Source organism: Mytilus trossulus, chromosome 1 (genome assembly GCF_036588685.1).
Source record: "Mytilus trossulus isolate FHL-02 chromosome 1, PNRI_Mtr1.1.1.hap1, whole genome shotgun sequence".
Taxonomy (NCBI): domain Eukaryota; kingdom Metazoa; phylum Mollusca; class Bivalvia; order Mytilida; family Mytilidae; genus Mytilus; species Mytilus trossulus.
The window spans coordinates 98,504,278-98,531,945 of NC_086373.1; the positions used below are offsets into that span (position 1 = coordinate 98,504,278).

General features: G+C 32.9%; 2 protein-coding genes across 12 annotated transcripts in view; one reads left to right on the forward strand and one right to left on the reverse strand.

Annotated features, from left to right (window-relative positions):
• LOC134692823 (ras-related protein Rab-3) overlaps nt 1–8,373 on the reverse strand; it is a 44,497-nt gene extending 36,124 nt beyond the window's left edge. The window contains exon 1 of the mRNA XM_063553432.1: nt 8,255–8,373. The gene's annotated coding sequence lies outside the window, so the exon portion shown is untranslated. The remainder of the gene's footprint in view (nt 1–8,254) is intronic.
• LOC134692776 (tRNA 2-selenouridine synthase-like) lies at nt 162–27,668 on the forward strand. 11 transcript variants are annotated; one of them, XM_063553395.1, is made up of 3 exons: nt 162–180; nt 25,781–26,330; nt 27,039–27,668. In XM_063553395.1, exons 2-3 carry the CDS (start codon nt 25,811–25,813, stop codon nt 27,644–27,646), a joined length of 1,128 nt encoding a protein of 375 aa, XP_063409465.1. In that variant the 5' UTR covers nt 162–180; nt 25,781–25,810; the 3' UTR covers nt 27,647–27,668. The 11 variants fall into 11 exon arrangements, with proteins under 11 accessions (XP_063409465.1, XP_063409419.1, XP_063409428.1 ...); XM_063553349.1 differs by lacking the exon at nt 162–180 and adding an exon at nt 22,109–22,151; XM_063553358.1 differs by lacking the exon at nt 162–180 and adding an exon at nt 22,109–22,151 and having other exon boundaries at nt 25,784–26,330.

Here is a 27,668-nt window from a genome sequence, read left to right on the forward strand (position 1 = left end):
GTTTGATTTCTGGTATGGAACAGGGTGGCAATTAGTCCAAAATATCATCTGATCATACGTTTTCTTGCATCATGTAATGCATGTGTTTTCATGGAAATTGAGACGTCACAATGCATTCTGAATAGCACGAAATTGTCGAATACCCATGAGACAAGGATAATTTTTATGACATCTTGAAAGGTTTATTTATTTTTTTCCTTCAGTCATGATTTGCAGCAATGCGAAACGCTAAAGTCATTTCTTAAAATAGAAAATATTAATCTTCTAATAAAAAGATACAATTTAATTAATAATTTATTACTGTAATTCAATAATTGTCTTGCGAATGCTGAATGCACAGTCACTTGTTTCTAAATTCTATCCTTGGGGAGGTGGACTATCCATGTTAATAGAAGCAGAGACATATATACATAGAGATTGGCAACTCCGTGAAATCCCGTTAAAGATCGCGGCCCAGAATGAGATTCTCGTCGATAAAATTTAGAACATGCAATCAAGTCGGGGATGAATAACCTCGATAGATAATCAAGAAAAGCAATGGGAAAATTATATCAGATCATATTATAATTTCTTTTCTAATAAAAAATACTTGAATGTTATATTTATCTTTCAGCATTTATTGAGAAAAATATTGTTATATGATATGCATTTCATAATTAAAATTTCAAATCTGGTAATGCTCAATTGTTATTACAAGAAAATTTTCGGTACGGCATATATCTTAAATTTGCAATAGTTTGTTTAATTACACAGTGAAATTGTGTGTGTCCGATTTTCCAGTAATTAGGTCCTTAATAGAGTTGTGATTGTTGATTCACAGGTGTGCGATTACGCAATTTATTGTCCTTCGATCACCTGAATATTACCGGAGGTGAATTCTAAATGGATTATTACTTGGCAATTGTTTTTTAAAGATTAACAAATTCTGACATACTATTTTAACCATGACCAGAACTTTATTTTAACAGAAGCACTCGGCAATACTATAGTGTATATTCAATCAGGAAAACAAAAAGAGTCTTTTAAAGGGAAACTTCGCAAAAAAATCAAAAATTGATATTATGTCCATTCTGTATAAAAATGCTCAAATTTATAGATATTAATGTTTAATTCCGCTAAATAAGAGATCACCATCGATTTAAAATTTTTATTATCAGTTCTCTGAGCTCCGCCATCTTGTCACCTTCTCCGATGAAAAATCCCGATATGTCTATAAACCGCAAAGGAACAAAACTACAGTTAACGATGTAGTCGTAATTGCGTGTCGATATCTTGTCAATCGTACGGTTGTTTTATCTGACTGACTAACTTGATACGGAAAATGGTCTTATTTTTTTAAATAACCATATAGTCTGTTATTTTTAAACTGAAAATATTGTAATTAGTTAAAAAGTCAAAGTTCAAATCATAAATAAGTGTTCCGTGGAAATTGTTTTCGAAAATCTAATTCGTTCATAATTCTTTAAAGTAATAAACTTTATTTAAATAAATTCGGATCTTCCTTCATCTGATCACAAACATGGCTAAAGGTATTACTCCCAAAGGTATTGGAAGGGGTGTAAGGTGACACGTGCAGGTATTCAATCGATTTCCTGTCCGGCGGGCTTGCAAGTTCATGCATCGTTTCACTTCTGTAGGTAGTGATCAGTGTACACGACCGTAACTTATAACTTGCCATTTTAAGCTATGAGGTGCATGTATAATACACAGTTTTGTCTTGCGTGTCCGAAAGTGATATAATATACTAGTCATTGCTGAACTCATACGCTAGTTTATAAATAACATTTCTGGTGTAAAGAATATTATTTATAAAAAAAAAATAATACAAATTTATTTTTTTGAAGAAATACAAATCTATTTACATATTTTTTCAAGGATTAATTTGGGAAAATGAAATATATACTCGTTGTCAATAGTTTAGGACAGATTGGAACATACCAGAATTATTGATTTAAAAAAATGTGCGCACTTGTCGACGATTCGTGTATACACACGCCTGGGTAGAAAGTTACGGAACTATAGTCAGTAGCGCAATTTAAAATATGTATACATTGAACATAAGAAAGAAACATACATTTTGTGTAAATTGTGGTAAAAGTTTTGTAAATAGACTAGTCCACGTATGCCAACAGTATGTAATCAACGAATTCGATAGACTATTGTATACCAAAAGAAGAAGAAGAAAAAAAAGAAACAATTTGATTTAAATACAGGTCAATTTATAACTTGCTTTGGTTCATCGAAGTTAAGAACATAGTAAACTCACAGATTTATATATCAATTAGATTGTTCTCGAATAAAGGACGAAATTCGTCATCATCACAATTGTTCCAACATTCATGTAAAATATATGCAACTGGACGTACACTAATAATACCCAAGGGATGTGAATATTTTCTAGGAAAACTATTGAGTATCAATTTCGGGATTTATTTTCTTTCTTGATATTCAATGACAGCAATTTAAAGAATAAACTGCTTGTCGGATATTTGTCCGCTTTAGGGGTATTCTTGCAAGTTGAACAGACTTATAATAACATTCAGAAATAGGAAAAGATAACATTAAATTCGTTGTCTTTTAATTTTAAACATCGTTGGTCAAATAATTATTTAAGTATATATATACGTTGGGAGACGACGATTAATATAGTAGTCTCAGATTTTAATAAGGACGTTCCCTATTATGAATAAATTTGGTTGACGTTTTTCACATTATAGTAGTCTCAGATTTTAATAAGGACGTTCCCGATTATGAATAAATTTGGTTGACGTTTTTCACACTTGAAAAGAATATCTATTCGTAGTTTTTCGATTCCATTCCATGAAGATCCTTAAATTTCCTGTCAACTTTTTGAACCTCTTAAGTACAAAAGTAATTTTTCTTTATTCGTACATTTTATATTCCGCTTCGGTAGAGTTATCTTCAGATAGTTTCAGATATCAATTAATACATGGCTTTCAAAAGTCTAAATGTAAGTGTTCTCGTACATGATTTTTTCGCCTAATAAAGACAAATAAAACTGATTTAGTAAAGCTATTTCTAATTTCTAAGTCCCCCTTTTTTATGAGACATAAATCAAGGACAAGACTTGTATATCATTTCATTCTGACATATGAATAAAGTTTCCCGTCTTTAACCGAAAATTGTGTATTTCTAAGTAAATTAACTTATTTGAATTCAAATAAATAATAGCACCAAATATAATTAAATAATTCCACGGCGACCAATTTTTATTTGTCACCAACTTGAATATGTATTTTTAATGTGTGTATTAAATGCTCCCACTGATCCGAATAGACAGTCACACCTGGCAAGGTGTGCCCTAGAGGCGTGGTTAAATACCGAAGTGCAAATAACAATTTACCTTTCAACAAGCCATCTACGAGTATTGCCACAAAACCGTGAATACACACATCGTATAAACCTAGTCATAGCAGATATAGTAAAAGGGCAATAAGAGTACACCAACATATTGTCTTTACAGATTATTGTACTTTAATTTGTTCACCTTATCAGTCCGAAAATGCATTTATTAAAAATAAATTTATAACTTTTTGTGTTGTCTACAAAAATAATTCGAATATATACGATTAACATAGATAATTTATCTCACGAATGAGTACAATTGAACGTCTGTGCGTTTTATCTTCTTATTATCGGATGGTTATTAGATAAAGCATAAGTCATCGGCGCGCTTACGATTACGTTAAAATATGATTAAAAACCAAGACTTTTAATGATTGTATTTTAAATCCCGGCATGCAAAAATCAGGAGAAAACGTCACGACCTACAGGAAGTAGTTGATATTTTTTCATTAATTATTGAATTTCTCCTTTATTACTGCACATATAGCGATAAAACTTTGTGAATATATATATTATGTCATAATGAACATATTTAAACCATAAGTAAAAAATCGTGAATTTTCCCTTTAACATGTCAAAAAAAAAAAATGAGGCAACTTTGTCATATCAGAGACATTATATGTCTCTGGTCATATATATAAAAATATGTAGCCAGTAGAATTTTGTGGCCGAATTTTGTCTCGTGAGAAACTGAATTTATATCTGTTTTAATTTAATTATAATGTTTAATTGTCGATTGACCTAAAATAAAATTATTTATGGAACATTTGCGTAAATTTCCTCAATGAACGTACATTATAGTGTTGTCGAAATCACTATTTTTTGCTGCCATGAAATATTGAATATGAATCCGTCATTATTTGTATTTTTTTAAAGACTTCAAGTTAATATCACAGACTTTGATTAAAAACAATATGTTTCATAAGTACAGTAAAATGCTCTGCTCAACTCTGGGAACAGTATATATATCTTACGTTATTATATATGTTCCTGCTCAACTGTAGAATTTCAATGTTTTGTTTCATAAACCACTGGAGTATTTCAACATTCTTATCTTTACTCTTTCCAGAGACAAATATACACAGTGAATCTTGAGTTTGAAATTAGAAAGATTTAAAATTGTGCACAAGTTTTATCTGATCTTTTGTGGGTTTATGTTGTTCAAGGTAATTTTCTGTGCAGTTATTTTCATTTCATTTGATATTTTTTTTCCTCTGTGTTACAGGACCTTGTACTTTTTGATTTGCCCCTTGACATCTGCTGCTTCTGTTTAAACCTTAACCACAAATATCTCATCTGTTTTAAATAAAAGTCTCATTCCCGGAATTTGTTATACAGGAATTCATTTTAATATCAGATTTTTATAAGCATATCAACTGCTTGGTCTCTTCCCACAACTTATGTCAGTTAGGACGGAATGCATCAATAGGTACATACATGTACCATGGATATAATATAAGTACACGTTATGTGCTTTTGACCTTCACAAGAATTTTTAAACATTCATAAATGTGCAAAGAATATTGTTGTCGTTGGGTTGTTGTCTCATTCTATGTTTCACCATCTATACCTCACATTTCTGTTTAGTCATAGCATCTGTGCCTTTCAACTTATTGCAGAAAATATTAGCATAAACATTTTTTTCAAAACAGGAGAGGTGAAATAGTGATCACAGAATGAGGACATGTAAAACTGAAACAACACAGCACAACAGATAAATATAAATAAGCACCATTGACATTTTTTTAAAGGACTGAAACAAACATAGATGGTGACCAATGTAAGCGACTAGTGTACAGAAGTAGAGTGAACATTTCTTGCTTCTTTTCCTACACATTTTGTCATTTTATGTAAACAATTACATATGTTACTTTCCATGAAGAGGAAGGAATTTGTGAATAGAGTGGCCTTCTAATGATAGTCATACATGTAAATCCTTGTCTCATTAGCAATCATACTACATCATATTGTTATACATCTACATGTATTGTTTCCTGTAAAAACTATGTAAATTTTGTTAACATAAATCTATAATACTAAAATTACGAGGTCCAATTTGTCAGCCGTCATCACGTAAAAACGACGAATCAAAGAATTCAACTTTATATATAACTTATATAGTACAAAGGTGTAGATTGAAAATTACACCACTCCAGGCCCTTTTGTTTTCCGCGTAATCAATATTGCCAATAATTAAGAAGTTCCGGGTCGAGTCCGATACCGATACCAATAGTAAATTCACCTGTTACCTATTACCTTATCTGTACGTTCCGCATCTGACAGGCGCACCACCAAACAGTGTATTTAGGATTAATATGCTATATACACGGGTCATAATCACAGGGTTGACACTACTAATCATTTAATCAGTAAGACTTTCTAAGATAACAATACGAATACTAAAAATCTGGACTAAAAATAAGGCGTATAGGTACAGTTTTCAATTTGTTAGCAGGAATGACGGAAAACAGTGAATCAAAGAATTCAACTTTATTTATAACTAATATAGGAAAATGCTGTTGATTAAAAAATACTCCATTCCCGGACCTTTTGTTTTCCAAATAATTATTATTGATAAGTTCCAGTTCGACGGGTTCAAACAGAAATTTTGAAAGCAGAGAAAACTGTGTATTTTATAATCAGCATGACTTTATCAGATGACAATACTAATACTAAAATAAGGCTTGCGCATAGTTATCTACTTTAATTCAGGACCCGTGATATCACGGGTGTGTTCTAGTAAGACTAATGAAGTTGAACACAAGATATTTATTTGCTTTTATATCCATTTTACAGTCAGGATAAGCACATGTACTTTTCTCTCTTACATAACCATTGTTAGTTTTAAGTATCACATTGATAGTAGTAATCAGTCCACAACATGACTGTGCCGTCACTTTTTGGAAAAAGTCATCACTAGTTGTTCCTGTTTGCCAGGAAGTCTTATTTTCAATCAGAAAGACTTGGGAGTCCTACATTCAGCCCATGTATGATATTATATCTCTTGTATGCTGCACTGACAGGTAAATTTGATCAACATCTTTGTCCTTTTATAGCAAGCAGGACCCTGTTAAAAAAGAGAAAGCTGTCAGATACTGATTGTAAAAATATATAAAATTGTAAATGTCATCAAAGTGGTGGAAATAATGAAAAACCCTCTATACACAAATCCAGTTTGTCATGATAGGAAAGTAATGCATGTGCTGGGTACAATAATTCTCTGAAGATGGAAAAGTCTACTGTAAATTCAGAAATTAATGCAAGGTTTTTATTATTGCGAAAAATGCGAAAGAGTTTAAAACTCACTTTTTGAAAAATTTTGAATGAATTTAACAGGATTCTTAACAGAAGTTGTAAAAATTAAAATCGCATTTCAGTTTAAAATGAGAAAATCAATAATAAATGCATGCAATAATTTCTGAATTTACAGTATCAAGTGTATACGGACAGGGGTCTGTCTTGATATTGAAACCACCATGGCCGTCAGCTATAATACTGATTTTTAATTGTAAATTGCATCAAAGTGGGTGAAAATATGTTAAAAACAACCTCTTTATGCAAATTCAGTATGTCATAGGACAAAAAATAATGAGCTAAGAACAATTATTCTCTGAAGATGGAAAAGTTTTAAACTGTAGCCATGGACAGGGGTATGTCTTGATATTAAAGAAAATTAACATGGCCGTCAGCTATAATACTGATTTTTAATTGTAAATTACATCAAAGTGGGTGAAAATATGATAAAAACAACCTCCATATGCAAATTCAGTATGTCATAGGACAAAAAATAATGAGCTAGGAACAATTATTCTCTGAAGATGGAAAAGTTTTAAACTGTAGCCATGGACAGGGGTCTGTCTTGATATTAAAGAAAGTTAACATGGCAGTCAGCTATAATACTGATTTTTAATTGTAAATTACATCAAAGTGGGTGAAAATATGATAAAAACAACCTCCATATGCAAATTCAGTATGTCATAGGAAAAAAAATAATGTGCTGGGAACAATTATTCTCTGAAGATGGAAAAGTTTTAAACTGTAGTCATGGACAGGGGTCTGTCTTGATATTAAAGAAAATAAACATGGCCGTCATCTATAATACTGATTTTTAATTGTAAATTGCATCAAAGTGGGTGAAAATATGATAAAAACAACCTCTACATGCAAATTCAATATGTCTGGGGAAAGTAATTCATCGCGCAATTTGTTTTATTCCTTTTCAAATGAAAATGTTTTGATAAAAATTACGACCGTGCTAAAAATTTCCATAACATGCATCTCGGCCCAGTTTTTACCATTATTAAATACTGCAATAAAACGTTAATCGTCTCAATATTTTAAATAATAACTACTGCAAACTGAATAAAACAGGGTAATTCATAGTAGAAATTGGAAATATATACTTACATTATGCTGTTTTGAAATGCTTGATGTGAAATAAAAATCGAAGCGTGGTGGTGTACTTGTCGTGATAGAATCAATATGGCGATCTCGTTAAAGTCTCGTGAGATGCGTTACGTGGATTAGATTTCGTTGACCACTGTTACAGTTGCCAATCTCTGTGTATATATGTCTCTGATAGAAGTGGCCAAGAAGTTCTTCTATAATTTATATGGATAGTCGACCTTCTCGTGGATAGAAACAAGTGGCCGAGAAGTTCTTCTATTTATATGGATAGTCGACCTTCTCGTGGATAGAAACAAGTGGCCGAGAAGTTCTTCTATTTATATGGATAGTCGACCTTCTCGTGGATAGAAACAAGTGTCTGATCGAATGGCACGGATTTGTATAGGTGCCTTAGAAAATTATGGATGTGTTGGCAATAAAAGATCGTATCTTTCTATAATTCTAAATCAAACCAAAAATTATTACTCTATTGGTATCTTACATCGTAAATTTTCTTAGTTTTCTCAGCCTGTTTGGAATAGTAAAATCGATCTGTTGTCTGATGCAGATGCTGTCAAAATATATGAATTTCCGGTACACGAATCGCCCGGATGCTGAATTCGTGGCATGAATGGGAGATAATCGAATAAAAAACGCGCCAAAATTGAATTAAATACTTTTTCTTTATATAGTTCATCCAGAGACATATAATACAAGTATTTTATGTCTCTGGTTCATCTAATTCACTCCATCTGATCAACATACTGACGATTACGTGCCGGTCACTGATTTTACTATGCTGCTCGTGCGTGGGATCTAATTTCTATCAGAGACATGTCTCTGTTTCTATTGACAGTGAATTATATATATACACAATTCAAAATAAAAATTCCAACGTAATTTCTTTTTTCTGTACCGTAGTATACAGTTTGGTTACCGCTAAAACTATATATATACATGTACAGTGTAGAATTTGTTTAAAATTAAATGTTTAGATATTTTTTGACAACATATATTGGACTGTTTTCGTAAACAGTCATGGTAGTACAGCGACAGGTAGAAGGAGTATTGTTATTTGGTAAAATGAGAGAGAGATTGCTATATAAAAAAAAGAAGATGTGGTCAGTATGATCATGATTGTCAATGAGAAAAGTTAACTATCTACAAAGAAGCAAAATGACACAGATATTAACAACTAAAGGTCACCGTGCGGCCTTCAACAATGAACAAAACCCATACCGCATATATAGTCAGCTATAAAAGGCCCGTCTATAAGACAATGTAAAACAATTCAAACGAGAAAACTAACAGCCTTATTTATGTAAAATAAATGAAGGAAAAACAAATATGTAACACATAAATAAACGACAACCACTGAATTTACAGGCTCTTGACTTGGGACAGGCACATACATAAATAATGTGGCGGGGTTAAACATGTTAGCGGTATCCCAACCATCCCCCTAACCTGGGACAGTGGTATAACGTACAGTACAACATAAGAACGAACTATAAAAATCAGTTGAAAAAGGCTTATATATAACTCATCAGATGGACAAAAATACAAGTGGACGTAAAAGTTGATTTCACGGTATATCTTCTCTTGTGTGGTCTGTGCCAGAGACATAATACAATGTATTATATGTCTCTGTCTGTGCTAAGTCTGAAAGAATAAATGTGTGAATGTTGTTGATCGTTGTTGTGTTCCTGTATCGGATTGTGTAAGTTGATCTGTCCGGTGTATGGCTACAAGACGGTATCATTTTGTTGAAGATGATATATTCGATCTTCGATTCGCTTTTTCTCAAGAGTTGTCAAATCTAGTCAGTTTGCAGCATTTCAGTGACTGATCTGGTTACGATTGTGGTATCTTTGCATGTGTACAAAGCTGTTCTGCTCTTGACCACCGCAAGTCTATGTTTTTTTTTATTTGGTATTTGGGTCCCAGACGCAGCTGCTGTATTCAGACAAGCGGCTTTGGTCTCACAAGTGCTATGATATGCTTTTCTTTGACTGTTTTAATTTACCTTTATATTTTGCGTAATGCAGTTCGTCTTTTGTGAGGCTTAAATAAAAGAGGGACCGAAAGATACCCGAGAATGAAACTCATAGATAAAAAATAAACTGGCAACGCCAGGGCTAAAACTGAAAAAAAATATAGTATACAAGACTCGACATGCATAATAGACATTCCCCATTTCCATTCTCAATTTTATAGAAAACTAAAGACTGAGCAAGACGAACCCCACCAAAAACAGGTGCTCCGGATGGGTAAGCAGATCCTGCTCCACATGTGGAACCCGTTGTGTTGCTCATGTTGCTACAAACCCGCGGTAAAGAGTCTTATATTATGTAGGTTATATTCGTGAAAAGGGAAGGGGATTATTGTTATACGACATAATTAAATAAAGGAACATATTTGATATCATCTATGAAAGCGTTATTCGATAACAGTCAACCAACTCGTGATGGCGTCCGTTAAGGTAACAGGTGTGTAAATGGCTTGTCCGGCGATTTTTAAAAGAAATTGTATGCACCTAGAATTTTTAAAAAGATAATGAAAAATCGAAAAAATTTAAGTTGGACGGTAACCGATCTAGTTCCCGAGTTCTATTCATTTGAAAATGGTGAGGGAACAACATAAAGTACATATACATAACGTCAGCAGCACTATTCTATCAAAAATATCATGATAGGAAATACAAGCCTGGGGATATCGTATCAAGTGATATACATGCACGGTATACAGGAGCTGCTGGAATATTGCTACATAGACGATAGTTCACAATTGCATTCTGGTACAGGATTGTGTAAATGTTCGCTAACGTCGCCAACGTCGCCAACATTTACGAAATCATTACTGTTCGCCAACGTCGCCAACGTCGCCAACGTCGCCAACATTTATGAAATCAATACTGTTCGCCAACGTCGCCAACGTCGCCAACATTTATGAAATCAATACTGTTTGCCAACGTCGCCAACATTTACAAACTCATTACTGTTCGCCAACGTCGCCAACGTCGCCAACATTTATGAAATCAATACTGTTCGCCAACGTCGCCAACATTTACAAACTCATTACTGTTCGCCAACGTCGCCAACATTTATGAAATCAATACTGTTCGCCAACGTCGCCAACATTTACAAACTCATTACTGTTCGCCAACGTCGCCAACATTTACAAACTCATTCACTGTTCGCCGTTGTCACCAACATTTACGAACTCATTACTGTTCGCCAACGTCTCCAACGTCGCCAACATTTATGAAATCAATACTGTTCGCCAACGTCGCCAATGTCGCCAACATTTACAAACTCATTACTGTTCGCCAATGTCGCCAACGTCGCCAACGTTACCAGCATTTATGAAATCTATACTGTTCGCCAACATCGCCAACGTCGCCAACATTTACAAACTCATTACTATTCGTTAATGTCGCAAACGTTGTTAACATTTACGAAATCATTACTAATGACTGTTCGCCAATGTCGCCAACATTCAGGAAAACATTACTGTTCACCAGTGTCGCTATCATTGCCAACCTTTACGAAACCTGTACTGTTCACTAACATAAATTTACTGTTCGCCAAGTGTGCGTCAACTTCATTGTTCGCCAACCTTAACATATCATAATAATTATTGTTTACCAAGTTCGCCAACATTGTTTTAAATTTAATGTTGGCCAACTTACTGAAGTTTGCCAACTTAGCCAAGTTCGCCAACATTTATTTTTGTATCTTTTTATATTCACCAACATTATTTTTTATTTACTGTTTGCACAGTTTGCAAAAAATATTTTTTATGTTTTGTTTAGCATGTTTGAAAACATTAAATTTAGATATAAATATATTATTATAACTTTATGGTGAAAAATTAAATTCGGATTTTGGCCTTATGTATCCGTCCTTGTCTCTGGAAATACACAAGTTGTCAACATCCGTTTTCTCTAACTTTTTCTGGAAATTGACCGCTAACTTTTTATTGAGTCTTACTTGGTCATGTTGATGCTATAGAACATTATAATGCTGTGAAATGGTAAACAGTATGTCCCTTAAGTTATTTTTGTAAGTTTCAAACATTAAATACCTACTAAAAAATTGAATTAAATTTGAGTACAAAGCCAAAGGTGATCACATTGACACATACTGTATTTTTAATTTAAATTATTTGCGAATATCCATGACCAGCAAATTTAAATTCAAATATATTTTATTGCTAATCAAAGCGCCCACAAGGAGCAGAACAATCAACATTAATTACATACAAATGATTACAAGTGATTCAATATGATTAAGACACAAAATTAATGTTATAAAAAAAAAAAAAAAAAAAAAATTATTAAGACAAGTAGAAGAATACAACAAGCACAGTGTTTAATAATATAACTAGGTTAAAAAAGGGGGGTCACTGGACATTACTATATATATATATATATCATTTAAGGAAACTTTCCTATATGAGGATAAATTTTCCAATAATTCTCTGAGTTTCTGGAGTATGAAAATATCTTCAGAGGACATTAGCCAAATAAATTGTGATTTAATATCCAAACCAATAAAATTTTTAAACCGTAGTTTTATTTTATTTAAAAAGTTGAAACTAATATTTGAATGTTTTTGACACTGAAGAAGAAAATGAATTTCATCCTCAACCTCAGTACCACACAATTTACAGATACGTTCTGACACTGTTAGATTTTTGTACCTTCCCCTCTCAATTTCTAAATCGTGAGCACTGATACGGAATTTCGTTAAATAATGTCTATATCTAAAATTTTCCTGCAAAAGGTAATTTTCTAAGCAAAATCTGCTTTTAAAAAGTCTATAAGTTCTAAGCTTGTTACCATATAATTTATTGCCTCTGAAATCATTATTAAGCTCAGTTTGCCATATTGAATCATATTTTGATTGCATCTTTTTGCATAAATAGTTTTTTTAACTTAATAAAACCTTCAAAAATAGAGTATATATCTGCCCAGTTCACCCATAACTGCAATATTTGTTGCTTTTTTACTTACTCCAAGTATAAATTTACAAAAGCTTAAATGAGCGTTCTCTACTGCCAGGTCTCCACATAGTTTTTTTGAAATAGTTATCCCCTTGAGTGTTTAGTTTGTGAAAGTTAATGTCACCCCATATTTCACTGCCATACAATAAGACTGATTTAACTGTATGGTCAAAAACATGAAGTTAGAGTTTTTAGCATGTTTTAACTTATAAGAATATTCCTTTTTACTACTATTACTATCATACTATCAGACCACTCAGGGACGAAATGAGACATTTTTAAAAGGGGGGTTCCAGCCTTCACCTGTTCACACTTAACTTTTGAGTCCACAAGCCAGACACTCAATTTTTTGAAAATTTTAGTTGGATTCTGTTGGCTTGTAGAGAGAATTTTACAAGCCCGAGAGCAATTTTACAACCAATGCCGTAGGACTTGTGGTTAAGCTTGAAGACTGGGGTTGCCAACCTAGGATAAAAGGGGGAGGGTCCAACTAAATGTTCCCATTTTAATGCATAGTTTGTCAATTTAAAACCCCCACCCCCCTTGACGACAGTAAACTGGTTAATATAAAATAAATTAATGTTTTTGTTTTAAAATTATTATTTATTTCTTTTCTTATTTTGCTAGTATTTTTTGGCTTTTAAACTAGCCTTGAAACATAAGGTTTAATCTTTAATCTTCAGTGGCGGATCCAGAACTTTTCCTAAGGGGGGCCCGTTGGATGACCTAAGGGGGGCCCGCTCCAGTCTTAGTACAAATATAAATTTAAAAGTAAGGTAGAAATATAGTTGCATTACTACTGTAAACAGTAATAGAAGAATTTGCTTATGATGATGTTTTTAACTATATAAATAGTTTTGTCTGGGGATAGAGATGTAGTTGTTGATTATATGGAAATCAGATAAATCATAGCAGAACAATATATTGGAACAAAAGCATGTTCAACAGCTGGATAGTTTTTACCTGTGAAATGTTATCTGTCTTATTAAATCAAGTTGTAAGTTATCTTTTAATATAAATGAATATATAAAAAATAAGATTCAATGAAAAATTTCACTATAAAATAGATTTAGAAATATATTATATTAATATCTTTAAAATTTAAATAGCTCACAATTACCTCCCTTTGATAAATTATGCAAATTTGGTCTACCTTTGTGAAACATTTTATAATTATAGTCGGGTATATATTGATTGTGAATAACTTACATAGTAGTTAATGGAACTCTATTTTACACGGTTCTGTGAAATATAGTACGGCAAATATATACCAGTACATACTATCCGCATAACACAGATAGATTTTCACTCCTCTGGAAAAAATCAACCTGTGAAATACTATGCCTGAAAAAAAATTACCCGGACAAATTATCCTCAGGATAAAATATCACAGAGGAAGAAATAAACCGTTACATTTACACTAAAACTTATATTTTTTAGCATGATTTATAGAGTAAAAGTTATAGTTTTGAAGGATAGAAACTTAGAGAACTTATAAGTTAAAATGAAGGCATATATAGAAACATAAATGGTGTTTATAATTTTAAACACATTTATTAGGTCTTTTCACTTTTCCGTGGAAAGACCTATTGGTTTTCTTCTTCTGATTATTATTTTTTTCCGGCTAATTTTTTTCCTTCGCTGTTTTTTTGTTTCGCAAGATGTCGCTTAGATTTTTGGAATATCATATCGAACAGTTTATACGCTTTTGAAACTGACGCTGCTTAACCGAACACTTTCTCATATAAGAGTTATCTCCCCAAACACTGTTTTTCTTGTTATCGCTTAATATTCGCAACCGTATTTATTTTACCAAATTGCTCGTTATATCCTCAGGATGATTTGATTAATTTTGACCGAAGCTATCCGGAGACTCCATATGAGAGTTATTTCCCCTTTTATATTTGATATTAGTGATATGCGTTTTTAACTGGAAAACCATAAGTGTTAGAGGCCTAGGGTCTTTTGATTTGAGGTCCTTGGTCCCAAAAAAAGAAAATGAGGTAAAGGTCAAAGGTCAAGGTCATGATTAAAATTTTGATTTTGGCTTGTTATCTCTTATTTTCAGAAATCATATGAGATATCGACAAAATATTTTCACAAAATTGTTAGTTACGACATGTCGTAACACATAAATCTTAGTCGAAAGGGTACGTAGATGTTCCAGACCATATGAGTATTTGGACCGTACGCGTACGGTCCGGACCATATACGTATACTCGTTAGGTCCGACTATACGCGTACGGTCGGACCGTATGAGTATACGCGTATGGTCCAGTACGAGCTGACCATACATGTTATTGGATCATATGGTTTAAATTTAAACAAACATTTATCACAATCTTTATTTTTAGTTTTACAAATTGCTATTATTACAATTACTAGTAGATAGATAAAATGAACAAACGAACAATTGAAATTAAATATTTGTTTAATTGTATATCTGAATCCTGTTTTGGTACTCTCGCCCAAGGTGGCACTTGCTACCACAAGTAACGTAATATTGTTTTTCGTTTACATGTTTGCAGTTCATGCATGTTCCTTTGCATTTGCATTTTTTTGTAAAGTTGCTAAATATTCTAAAACAATTGTCCTTCCACATTATGTTTACTTACGATATCTTCGATTTCAGTGATCAGAACTAAATGTATTACTGATCGACATGCTAAATACAAGAGATTAACAGATTTAATTAGCGTGAATTTTTGAAATAGTTAAAATATAAAGTTTTTATTTCAATTACCATTGAACTTTTTTATATTAATTTGAGCGTTATTAAGTTATGTTGATCTGCTATATGCATTTGTATCTAATACACTTGACCAACTTCCTAATATCAGTCCAAATACTCATACGGTCTGGAACATAGACATTTGGCGCGAGTTTTCCCCCTTTTTATATCTATTAATTTTTTATGTAGATTAGACCATTAGTTTTCCTGTTTGATTGTTTTTTTCACTAGTAATTTTTGGGGCCCTTTATAGCTTGCTGTTTAGTGTGAGCCAAGGCTCTGTGTTGACAACCGTACTTTTACCTATAATGGTTTACTTTTATGAATTGTGACTTGGATGGAAAGTTGTGTCATTGTAACTGATACCACATCTTCTTCTATCAATCATGTCTATGACATCCTGTTTGATATAAAGTTAAAAAAAGGATAGAAATATATGTTTTCTTGAATTTGACAGTTATATATGCATTGGTTTTCCCGTTTGAATGGTTTTACACTAGTAATTTTGGGGCCCTTTATAGCTTGTTGTTCGGTGTGAGCTAAGGCTCCGTGTTGAAGGCCGTACTTTAACCTATAATGGTTTACTTTTTAAATTGTTATTTGTATGGAGAGTTGTCTCATTGGCACTCACACCACATCTTCCTATATCTATATATGATGTCAAGATAAACCTGCTTTTCATTTAAGAATTTTTTTTTAACTTATATCTTGGGAGTTTTATAGCACTATTTTATTTTTATTTAGTTTTTTTATAAAATTATAAAATGTTTTTGAAATTTGAGGATACATGGTTAAATTAATTTTAAAAGCTTGTAAACAGGAGAAAATTTGTTTACCTCCACTCTTCCAGCTTTGTGCAGTGATGGTGATTTTTTTTTTAAATACAATGAAATCTTATGTGAAATTTTGCTGATTTACTGGACAGAATAAAACTTTATTCATATCAAGTATTTTTTTATTTGAATATGTTGACACAAATAAATTATGCACACTTTAAAAAAAAACAAAATTAACAAAGACTGATATCATAAATATATAGGAAAACAATGGTGGTATTAATTCTAGTAATAATACAATAGTAAACATGGTAAAGTTAAATATATGCATTGAAATTTTGACAATTTTTATTTTTGACTTATAGTTCTTTATAGATTGGAAATTTGCACTTTATGTTGTTTTTATGCAATTTACTAATGAACTTATAAGCCAATGCTTTTATTATGTTTATTGATATGCTTTAACCATTGTTACTGCATTACAAAATAGTGATCAATTTAAATATTTGTAATATATTTATTTTTCTGTTTAAGAATTATGGTACTTTATAAATATGAAAGTAGGCATAGAATGTTGATGGTTATAAATGCCTGAAAACGCGAAACCCAATTTGATGTTAATTAAATTTTACAACTTAATTCTTGTTACCTTTTAATGTATTACAATGTACCTTAACATTTGTCAGAAATGTACAACATGTACATAGATAAAAACTTTAATAAAGAAAAATTATGAGTAGGAATAGTTAATTTCCGTACATAACTTTAGTTTAAGTGAATTGATCTGTATGAAATTTAAACTCAAGGATGAAAACTTGAAAAGTAAAGTTGGGATTGATTTTGGGGGTTATGTTCCAAACAGTTTAGGAATTAAGGTCCTAAAAAGGGGTCCAAATAAGCATTTTTTTGAAGATATTAATTTGATGTTTGGTTTTTTATTTTATCATTGCAAGTTACAAAGAAGTTTGAATTTTGTTGCAGTGTAATGATTTTGGGCAGAGTTATGGTCCTTTTACTTTTGAAAATTCACTAAAATAATCAGTTTTCCTCACCTTTTTTGTCATTCTTGAATATATGGATTTGATAATTAGTATATAAATTTATCATAACAAGTAACAGTTCAAGTTTAAATTTTTTATTTGGTCTGATAATTTTGTGCAGAGTAATGGTTGTTGGGATTAGAAAATTATCTGAAATAATCAGTTTTAAACACTTTTTTTGTCATGCTTAAATACATTGATTTGATATTTGTTTTAATGTTTACAATGACAAGTTATAAATCAAGTTACAATTTTGTTCCAATACAATGAATTTTTTAATTTGCAGGGGATTTTGCATTGCCATGCAATACTCACAGAATGCTTGTTGTACGCCCGTTTACAGTCAGGGGTACTACTTGTACAATTTATTTTTTTTTACTTGAAGAAGTAAAAAAAATAAGTAAATAAATAATTTTTGAGTAATCTCCCCTTAATTTTCTTTAAAATTTACTTGTTTAAGTAAATTTTTCTTACAATCCCACAAAAGTCATTAAGTTTTGAGATGTAAATTTATGCCTTTCATGATTTTTCCCTGGTTTGCTGATTTTTTATTTATTAGAGTTCAATGTTTCATCTCATTAATTCAACAAAGAAACTGATTGCGCAAAGATCTTAGTAATTGCGCAAGGCCTTCAAAAATTGCTCCTTGGAAGCTTGTAAATGAGCAGTGTTCTGAAGATAACAGACAAATGAGATTTTCATTGTCTATTAAATTACACTTAAATGATTAGTAAAGACACCTGCAAAGGGCAGATAATTTAAAATTCTATTACAGCAAAGAAATTATAAAAATTTAATAAAAGAAGATAGGATGACTTTTTTACTTTCAAAAGTTAAAAAATCTGAATGTTTAGAGGACATAACTCAGCCAATATTATTTTTAAAATATATTTAAATTAATATTACTTCTGCAAGTAATTAAAAATAACTTGTACAAGTATTACTCCTGACTGACGTATTATGGTTTATCATTGAAAGTTTGTCCGTCTGTGTGTTCGTTCGTTTTTAACATGTTGGACATTAACTGAAAAACGCTTTAACTAATATGCATAAAACTTTGGTAAATTGTTTATATCTATTGACGTGAGTTGCTTTTCTTTTTATAATGATATACTGGATTTACCGTTTCCTACTTTTATTTATTAAAAAAGGGGAGATTCTCCAGTTTACAGACAATAACCTTAAAAATAATTTCACCAACTTGCAAGAAACTGTGGTGAATTGTTTAATTCTATTTACATGAGCTTCCTTTTGATTTTTATAAATTTTATACTACATGTATACCTTTTTTGATTTATGGGGTTTAATTCTATAAAAAAAGGGGGATTTTCCAGTTTTCGGACAGTAACTTAAAGATGTCAATTTAAATTGTTTATATCTATATTGTTGTAAGCTTTCTTTTGGTTTTTATAAATTGAAGATTTTACGCTTCCGAGTTTGGACAATATCCTTAAAGTGCTTAAAGCAGTTTTTATTAAGAATTGATGACTTATTTTTATTTATTAAGATAACCTCCCTTTAGTTTTTTTTATAAATTTTTGATGAAACATTGAGAAGTTATTGAATAAAATTGAGAAAGGAAATGGGGAATGTGTCAAACTGACAAAAGATTTACTAAGTATTGCCCAACAGCATACTAAGTATTGCCCAACAGCATACTTAGTATTGCGCAACAGCACAGTGTATTGCACAACAGCAAGAAATCTTTAGTTGAATATAAATTGAATTTATACAATGTTCATTTAAAATTGTCTATTTACATGGTTTACTTTAACAAAAATATAATCTGAAACTTGTAGGTAAAATTTTACCAGACATGGCTACAATAATAATTGGAGTATGTATTTTTTTTGTAAAATATGTACTCTGACCCTGTCCGCCTGCCAATGAAGATGGCAGACATGGTAAAAAAAATAACACAGTGTAAAATGCAATTTTGTCTATTATTTAGTTATTAACTGTAATGAATTGAGATAATCTGACAAGAGCAATGTTGGAGAGTATGTGTCCTCTGTAGAATATGCACTTAGACTAAGGTCAACAACACAGGCTCTTTAGAGCCTATAGTTATTTTAAAGTTAAAGAATTGAATGCTTTTTACATTTTTTTTTATGCAGATATATAATGTTACGAAGTTATAAATGTCTGTCATATGTACATGTCATTGACCTGATTTTCACTGTTGAGTTACTGCTTTTTATTTTAAAGGCACTTGTTACATTTTATAATGATGTTTAAATGGCTGTTAGTAGGCTGGTAAGTTTTTTTTGAAGATTTTTGTATTCCTTTTTGGAAACTATTTATGGGCTATAGCTATTGAATTATAAAAAATGTAGCACTATTTAGTTTCTGGATAGGTTGCAATTGTTCAACTTGATTAAACTATTAATTTTTAGAGATGGTATTAGATTTGCATGATTTTTTTTTCTCACAAAAGATGGTCAAGTATATATCCCTTATATTCCTAAGTATTGATTTTGTCATTATGAGTTTTTTATTTATTCTTATTTTTACGGTATATGTTTTTTTTAATGATTTGAATGTTGGCAATTTTAAGGCAAACAGGTGGTACTTGTTTGAAAGACTCTTAAACTGTAGAACAGATGTACTTGTTAAAATCATTTGGAAATTGTGGAATTTGGCGAACAGGATTATGGGATTATATCTATATATCGATATCCCTTCTGAATAACTAGGTTTTGTTAGCTTTGAGGAATGACAACATTTTTGTGTTTTGTATAGTATATTACCATAAAAGGTTGGTTATGAAATACCTAATTGTCCTGAACATGACATATAAGATGTCTGCATGTTGATTTATTTATGAATTATGTCTTTGTATCAATGATGAAATTTAGTTAATGTAATAACTAGTCAGTGATAATGAAAACCCTGGTGTGAGATTTTTTTAATTTAAATTAAATGCATTGTAACAAACACAAGCGAAACTAAGAAGATGTTATATTTAAATAACATCAAATATAATTTAAGTTGGCGAACCTTTTTTATGTTTAGATTTGGCGACGTTGGCGAACAGGGGTACTGTTAAGAATGTTGGCGACGTTGGCGAACAGGGGTACTGTTCAGAATGTTGGCGAAGTTGGTGACGTTGGCGAACAGGGGTACTGGTTAGAATGTTGGCGACGTTGGCGACGTTGGCGAACAGGGGTACTGTTTAGAATGTTGGCGAAGTTGGCGACGTTGGCGAACAGGGGTACTGTTCAGAATGTTGGCGAAGTTGGCGACGTTGGTGAACAGGGGTACTGTTCAGAATGTTGGCGACGTTGGCGACGTTGGCGAACAGGGGTACTGTTCAGAATGTTGGCGACGTTGGCGACGTTGGCGAACAGGGGTACTGTTCAGAATGTTGGAGACGTTGGCGACGTTGGCGAACAGGGGTACTGGTTAGAATGTTGGCGACGTTGGCGACGTTGGCGAACAGGGGTACTGTTTAGAATGTTGGCGACGTTGGCGACGTTGGCGAACAGGGGTACTGGTTAGAATGTTGGCGACGTTGGCGACGTTGGCGAACAGGGGTACTGGTTAGAATGTTGGCGACGTTGGCGACGTTGGCGAACAGGGGTACTGGTTAGAATGTTGGCGACGTTGGCGAACAGGGGTACAGGTTAGAATGTTGGCGAGGTTGGCGAACAGGGGTACTGTTCAAAATGTTGGCGACGTTGGCGACGTTGGCGAAGCGGGTACTGTTCAGAATGTTGGCGACGTTGGCGACATTTACGAACATTTCCCCAATCCTGTACCAGTCTGCACAATTGGGAGGCTGAAATCATTTCTTTTGTCATTAAGTTTTGTTTTCAACTGACCCTCATCGGTCAATTTCTAGTATGCAACTTTTTTTTTTGTAATTGCCATTTCTCTTTATGGTCTAGAGTACTGGTTTATTTTTCTTGCTCTTGTATGTTTATCATATTATGTATACGTGTTGAAGCTTGGACTCATATATGTATTCAAGGATTTGTATAGTGAAAAAAATCCAAATATACGAATCCTTGATGTATCTAATCTCACTATAAATGGAAGAAGAAGAAGAAGAAGAAGAAGAAGAAGAAGAAGAAGAAGAAGAAGAAGAAGAAGAAGAAGAAGAAGAAGAAGAAGAAGAAGAAGAAGAAGAAGAAGAAGAAGAAGACATTGATGCCAGTTCCATCTCATGTCCAAATGATCAGAGCACTAGAGGCAAACAGCACCTACATGTATGTGAACCGGTCGCAAACCAAAGAGTATATAAGTACTTGTACTTTCCAAGGACTACACAACTTGACAAGAGAGGAACTACCTTTCAACAGCTACAACTGAAGCTCTGACAATAGAGGGGTTCCAGAGTGCACTATCCAAGAAGAAGAAGAAGAAGAAGAAGAAGAAGAAGAAGAAGAAGAAGAAGAAGAAGAAGAAGAAGAAGAAGAAGAAGGAGAAGAAGAAGAAGAAGAAGAAGAAGAAGAAGAAGAAGAAGAAGAAGAAGAAGAAGAAGAAGAAGAAGAAGAAGAAGAAGAAGACATTGATGCCAGTTCCATCTCATGTCCAAATGATCAGAGCACTAGAGGCAAACAGCACCTACATGTATGTGAACCGGTCGCAAACCAAAGAGTATATAAGTACTTGTACTTTCCAAGGACTACACAACTTGACAAGAGAGGAACTACCTTTCAACAGCTACAACTGAAGCTCTGACAATAGAGGGGTTCCAGAGTGCACTATCCAAGAAGAAGAAGAAGAAGAAGAAGAAGAAGAAGAAGAAGAAGAAGAAGAAGAAGAAGAAGAAGAAGAAGAAGAAGGAGAAGAAGAAGAAGAAGAAGAAGAAGAAGAAGAAGAAGAAGAAGAAGAAGTGGGGTAAGCAATTGCCACAATCTACTAGTATTGTAAAATGCAGAATAGTATAATTTTTAACATTATAAAGACTATAAATATCAAATTATTACTATTTCTTTTGTCAATTCGTCACAGTTAAACGAATCAGCTCAGTTTTGTTGATTAGGCCACTCCAGAGACTCTGGTGATACCAATGTTTGGACAAAAATATTTGCGCGGAATTTCTACACGCACTCACCGAAATTGGATAACAATTACATGTTTCGGTCTCACTAATTAGCGACAACAAGCGTCAAGTAGCGACAACAAGCGTCAACAAGCGACAAGAAGCGACAACAAGAATTATTTTAGCGACAACAAGCGACAAGAAGACTATTTAGCGACAAGAAAACATTTTGGTAGATGAAGAAATTAAACATTTGTGAAGAAGAAAGAGATTGAGGCCTTTTTTTAATTTTTAAATATGAAGAATATGTATAAGATAATGTATGTATCTGTTTTCATCAAAGTCAAAGTATGAATAAACGAATGGAAATATATATGGAGTGGGCATAATGGAATATAATATTTTGATTCATTTGCTTAAAACTATGCTCTAAGTGTACTCTTGTTATGTCAATTCGATGCTTTATTTGTAGAACTCTCAGCCACGCTTTGCCATCTTTATTATTTAAGCGTCGTGGGGTCTGGAAACACATGTCGCTTGTTGACGCTTGTTGTCGCTTCTTGACGCTTGTTGTCGCTAATTAGTGAGACCCACATGTTTCCAAAAACTTTGTGATCATTACTCTTCCCCTACCACACGGTCCCTTATGCAACACACTTCGAATTTTATGTACATGTACGATGAAACATCAATAGTTTTAGGTGTTTTATTGCATGTGACTATATATTTACACTCCAAAAAACTTCCATTTTCGTTTGATATTTCAGCAGGTCTACGACACCTGATCCTAAGGTCAATATTTGTTATGACACCAGTTACAACTAACTAGTCTCTTTGACTTTGTGTTTGCTTGTTAATGCACCATCTTGGTACTATAGTTTTCTCCTTCTTCCGTGCTAAGAACTGGATTCTTTTAAAGAATGTTATAAGTTCACAAGACGGAGAATGAGACAGCAATTCTTCTGTTACTATTATTAACAAATAAAACGTTCTGAATATATACAATTTAAAACTAGGTACGCTTGACTGCTGTCTATGGTGTTGATTTCTGAGGTGCACTATTCTTGGATAGTGCACTCTGGAACCCCTCTATTGTCAGAGCTTCAGTTGTAGCTGTTGAAAGGTAGTTCCTCTCTTGTCAAGTTGTGTAGTCCTTGGAAAGTACAAGTACTTATATACTCTTTGGTTTGCGACCGGTTCACATACATGTAGGTGCTGTTTGCCTCTAGTGCTCTGATCATTTGGACATGAGATGGAACTGGCATCAATGTCCACTAGCTCATGCTTGATCTTGTAGAGCATGACGAGTTCATGGTTACTTCGTCTGTTAGCTAGTGTCATCCTAGTGTCTTAACCATAGTTCATGTAGTTTACACATCCAGGTGTTTTATAAGTGTAGTTGTTTGTTACAACCTTGCTGCCCTCCTTTGCACTTGTTCTGAGCGGTTTATGTCCTCAGTGGTATGAGGGTCCCATGTAGAACTTGCATAGTGTTGGTCTGACCAGAGAGATAAAGGCTGCATTCCGTACATTCTTGGTACATTCTCGAAGGTTACGCCTAAGGAATCTGATGGATTTGGATGCTTTTGTGGCAGTGACGTCAACATGATAGCTATTTTAGGTCATAAGTGAAATTTACTCCTAGATATTTCCTGGTTGGTACAGTTTGAGAGTGTGACCATAGTAATTTAATGTATGTCATTTTTTTTTATTTACTGTTGGTGCTAATGCGGATGATGGTGCATTTTTAATGGGCGGAATTTTATTTAATTTTACTCCCATAAGGAGTAATGTCACACTGTACTTAGGTTAATTTGTATAATCACAGGATTAGGCTTCTTCAGGGCTAATTGTATATTGAAATCGCTATTAACAATGATTTAACTCTTTAACAGTTTAAATATTCTTTTATATCCGCTGTTCTCTCTTATGCCTCTTTCTTTGCTGGTGTTAGTAGGGTCTAATGATCTATTTGTATGTTTTTATCTCCAGCTAAATCATTTCTTCTCTTTCCCAATGGTATCTCATACAATTAAGTAGGAAGTATTCTTTGCTTACTTCTTCACCGCATTTGCAGTATGGCGTGAGGGATTGGCAATTCTGATGGCATATTTATTTATTGACCCTTTTAGGAGTTATTGCTCTTTATATATAAAATTGAAGATGTGGTATGATTGCCCAAGAGACAACTCTCCACAAGAGACCAAATGACACAGAAATTAACAACTAAAAAAATGCTTTTGTGTACAATTTGGAAATTAGTATGGCGTTCATTATCACTGAACTAGTATATATTTGTTTAGGGGCCAGCTGAAGGACGCCTCCGGGTGCGGGAATTTCTCGCTACATTGAAGACCTGTTGGTGACCTTCTGTTTTTTTTTTTTAATTGGTCAGGTTGTTGTCTCTTTGACACATTCCCCATTTCCATTCTCAATTTTATTTGCTCATTGTTGAAGGCTTTAAAATTACCTATAGTTCATTAGTGAAGGCTGTAAAGTAGTGACCTTTAGTTCAAGTATAGGTCACTTTTCAGCCTTCAACAATGAGCAAAGCCCATACTGCATAGTCAGCTATAGAGGGCCCTGAAATGAAAAATGTAAAACAATTCAAAGGAGAAAACTAATGGCCTAATTTATGTACAAAAAATGAAAGAAAAACAAATATTTAATTCATCAACAAACAGCAACCACTGCATTATAGGCTCCTGACGTGGGACAGGCACATACATACAGAATGTGGTGGGGTTAAACATGTTAGAGGGATCCTAATCCTGCCCTTACCATGGACAGTGGTGTAACAGTACAACATAAGAATGAACTATAAAAATCAGTTAAAAAAGGCTTAACTCATCAGATGGATACAAATAGAAATACTACACAGAGTGGTTGTGGCTGGGTCCTTGTTTATCCCAACAACAAAAAGACACTTATTTGTACAGATCTGAGAGTAAAGTCAATTTTAAACAATTTTTCTTATATTTTTGTAATCTAAGTTTTACAAAAAATCTTTTCCACTTATGTACTGGGCCAAATAGAATTAAACTAAGCAACAATTTTCAATGGAGTACATTTTTTGTGTATATTGATTGAAATATATCCGAAGAGTGATGATCTTGCACACCCTTGGCTAAAAAATAGAACATACAGGATATGGGCAGACTACATGTATAGAAGTCTATGGGAAAATTGTGAAAAAAGACAATTTCAAATGGCCACAACTTGAAAACTAATTTAAATAATGAGAAACAGTCTTCAGTAACTATTGTAAGACCACAATGGGATGACCTGTTTTTAATTTAACTACTGGGCCAAATTAAACCAAACTTGACCTCAATCATTATGAGGGTATTTAATACTATTTACTGTGATATTAACCTTGTTTAACATGATTTCTTAAACCAAAGCAAATGTATACAGTTAAGTGAAACACGCTCTTGAAAGCCTTCTGTTATTACATGAATTTTTATCTCTCATTTTTTTCCAGCAGGTAATTCCTTGTTATGAATGAAGAAAAATGAGCTTCAGAAGATTGATTGGTACATGTAACAACAGAGTATTCAGCAATAGACATCTACAGACCCTGACAACTGTAAAAAGGGCCAGCAAAGTAACAGTAACAACAGATCCCTACCACCCAGAGGCAACAGATGTTATTGATGTTAGAACTCCAGATGAATTTAAACTAGATCATATACCAAATGCTATCAATCTCCCAGTGTTGAACAATTCACAAAGAGATGAAGTTGGAAAACTTTATTCAACTGATCAGTTTACAGCCAGAAAAGTTGGAGCTAAATTAGTAGTTTCCAATATATGTGACATTTTAGATGCACATGTTCCAGATAAAGACAAAGATTACAAACCCTTAGTTTATTGTTGGCGTGGAGGACAGAGGTCAAGGTCACTTGCCACTATTTTGTCAGAGATAGGCTTTGATGTGTTTTTACTTGAAGGAGGCTATAAGACATATAGGAGCAGAGTGAAAGAGGAATTGAAAATACTTCCGGATAAATTTACTTTCAAAGTTATAACAGGTATAGACATATTTCTATAAATGTACAAAATCATTTAAGTACATGTAGAATTGAGAATGGAATTGGGGAATGCTTATCTGGCAAATGCGTTTTGATTTATATTTTTGCAGGTTACACCACACAAAGCATAAAAGCATTTTATGTATGCGTGTTATCTAAGTAGGAATAGGATAGTAAGTCTGGAACCCCTGAAAGTTTCTACATGTTCAAGTCTGGCCTTCTACAAAATTTTAGTGTGACATGTATATTGAACTTTAAAAAATTCTCCTTGACAACCAATCATACAATAAAATGTGCTTAATACATACATGTAGCATATATATTTGTCTTTTAACATACCACTTCCATGAAAGATCCAAATGATGCCATGTGAATAAATTTAAAAAAGAAGATGTGGTATGATTGTCAATAAGTGTCAGAATGATGCAGAGACAAACAACTGTAGGTCACAGTACCACCTTCAACAATGAGCCAATGCCAATACCTATAAGATCAAAGAGTTCTTGCAATAACCTAACAGCTAGTTCAAAGATAAAAGCAACTAATTAAAAAAATCATGCATCTTAGACTAAACAAATTGTCAGTTTTAAAATGGGAAATTGACAGTGAATCATCACTACAATGGCTTTCTTTCTCATGATTGAAAAATAATTATGGGGAAACAGTTCAGACTGACCCATATTATATTCATCATGTTTTACATTTCAGGTCTTACTGGATCAGGAAAAACTCACATACTATGCAAGTTAGCTGAGAATGGTCAACAAGTATTAGACTTGGAGGGACTGGCCAAACATAAAGGATCAATGTTAGGTCGGTATCCAAATGAAGAGCAACCATCACAAAAATATTTTACATCCTTATTAGTGGAAAAATTGATGTCTTTTGATCCTTCAAAAACTGTATATATGGAATCAGAAAGTAGACGTATAGGTAAATGTTCCATACCTGAAGTGCTTTTCAGTAAACTGTGTCATGCACCAAGAATCTGTGTACATTTACCAATGGAAGAGAGAGTAAAACATATCATCAGAGATTATCCATACATGATAGAAGATGTAGAAACTCTGCATAATATTCTAGAATTCTTGAAAAGACACTGTGGAACTAAAAATGTAGAAAAATGGAAAATGTTGGTCGACAAGCAGGATTGGGAAGCATTTGTGGAATGTTTATTAAAACATCATTACGACCCAACTTATACAAAATCACAGACAAAAAATCAGCTGACAGAAGACATTATTGATATAGAGTTATGTAACTTGTCTGAACAATCTTTACAATCATTTGTTAATAATATAATCACTGTCAAATAGAGATTAAAATATTTGTATTAAG